Consider the following 1,602-nt stretch of genomic DNA (forward strand, 5'->3'; position numbering starts at 1 on the left):
CCCCACCGGGAGCGAGGCCCCGCGGGGACCGGGTGGTCCCGCAAGCACCGGGGGCCGTGCCGTGCTGCTTGGTGTGCCCCCCATGCTGCCAGGGCACCAAGCAGCATGGCACGCGGTGGGCCGGCTGCACCCCCACCTGCTCCCACCCCAAGACCTGCTCCCAAATCCCTGGGCCTCCGTGCACCCCGTGAGCCCCACGTGTGATGCTGAGAAGGCAGCACATAGCACTCACCCGGGACCCCATCCTTCCCCCCCACCACTGCAAAGGCAGCTCGCTGCCCACAGTCCCATGCCAGCCACGCGGGCACCCAAACCCAATGCACCCCCTCCCATCCATCCCCCCCCACCTTGAGGAGGCTGCATCTACAGCCCCAGGGCCACAGAGCAACATCGGGGCAGCCCAGGGGGGGTCTCCAGCCCTGACTCCTCAGCACGCACCCCACCACGGCTGTGGCTGACCCACGGGTGTAGGGTCCGTCCTGCCAGCAGGGCCAGACCACGGGGTGTCCTCTGCGAGGGCGCAAGGTCACAGCTCAGCCGGGGAGGGACGCCGTCCCTGCGCCTCCCCTGCTGCGGCCCCTGCGGCATGCCCACCCCAGCTCCCCCCTTGGCCAGGCCTGCTCCTCGCCTGGGCCCCCCCTCCCAAGTAGATCAGCCGCCAAGCTGATAAGCCATTCCTGGAGGGCCACGGGCTCCAGCCACGGCTCCGGCTCAGCACCGACTGCTCTGCCCCTGGCGCAGCCCATGGGCCAGGCCCAGCCGTCCCGGGATGCCATGGGGTGACAAGGGGCCCTGTACCCGCCAACTGCCAGTTCCAGCCCCCCACTGCCCCACTGTGGCTGGCATTCTGGGCAGAGGGCCTCGGGGGGGCCAAAACCCACTTGCGGGGGCACAGCCCGGCCTGGCCATCGCGGCGCCCGTCCGGCTGCTCGCCACCTCCCACCAGCGCCCTTCGCTGAGGGGTGCAAGGTCACAGCTCCGCGCAGCACCGTGCTGCCGTCGGCTGGGTTTCTGGGATCGATACGGCTCCGGTGACAGCGCAGCCCTGCCACCATGTCCCCCAGGGGCACCGCAAGGCCATGGGGCCTGCCAGCCCCACCACACGCACTCACCACCAGCCCAGGGAAGCTGCCACAGCTGTGGGGTGTCTGCAGCTTGCCCTCCTCATGCCCTCCCATGCCCGCAGCCCACCCTCCTCCACAGCTCCCCGAGGAGCAGGGTGCAGCCTCGCACCCCACAGCCAGCCATGATCCCAGCTCCATCCCACTGCCGTCCCTCCCGCCGGAGCAAGGCCTTGCTCCTACAGACCTTGGGACGGGGACAGGGCAGGGGAGCTCCTCAGGGAGTGGGGGCAACCCCAGGGGTGAGCCCATAGACGAGGGGTCCTGCCCGGGCAGCCAAGCACCATTCCCCACCCCGCACCCCTCGTCCCCTGAGCCCCACAGCTCCGTGCCATCCTGCTCCAGAGGTCTGCCCTGCCTCCGAGGGCCCTGACCGAGCGACCACCGTCCCGAAGTGACTCCACACGTTCCCACCGTGCCCCGACGGCCCTGCCGTGCCCCACGGACCCTGCCCTGGGAACTCTGCGTGTCCCCCCCCCCC

General features: G+C 71.0%; 1 protein-coding gene across 2 annotated transcripts in view; it reads right to left on the reverse strand.

Annotated features, from left to right (window-relative positions):
* SLC12A5 (solute carrier family 12 (potassium/chloride transporter), member 5) overlaps positions 1-480 on the reverse strand; it is a 30,458-nt gene extending 29,978 nt beyond the window's left edge. For both annotated transcript variants that reach the window (XM_014943840.1, XM_014943839.1), the window contains exon 1: positions 348-480. In XM_014943840.1, coding sequence (XP_014799326.1) covers positions 348-363 — 16 coding nt within the window. In that variant the 5' untranslated portion in view covers positions 364-480. The remainder of the gene's footprint in view (positions 1-347) is intronic.
* Between the last annotated feature and the right edge of the window lie 1,122 nt (positions 481-1,602).

Source organism: Calidris pugnax, unplaced genomic scaffold (assembly GCF_001431845.1).
Source record: "Calidris pugnax isolate Ruff unplaced genomic scaffold, ASM143184v1 scaffold118, whole genome shotgun sequence".
Taxonomy (NCBI): domain Eukaryota; kingdom Metazoa; phylum Chordata; class Aves; order Charadriiformes; family Scolopacidae; genus Calidris; species Calidris pugnax.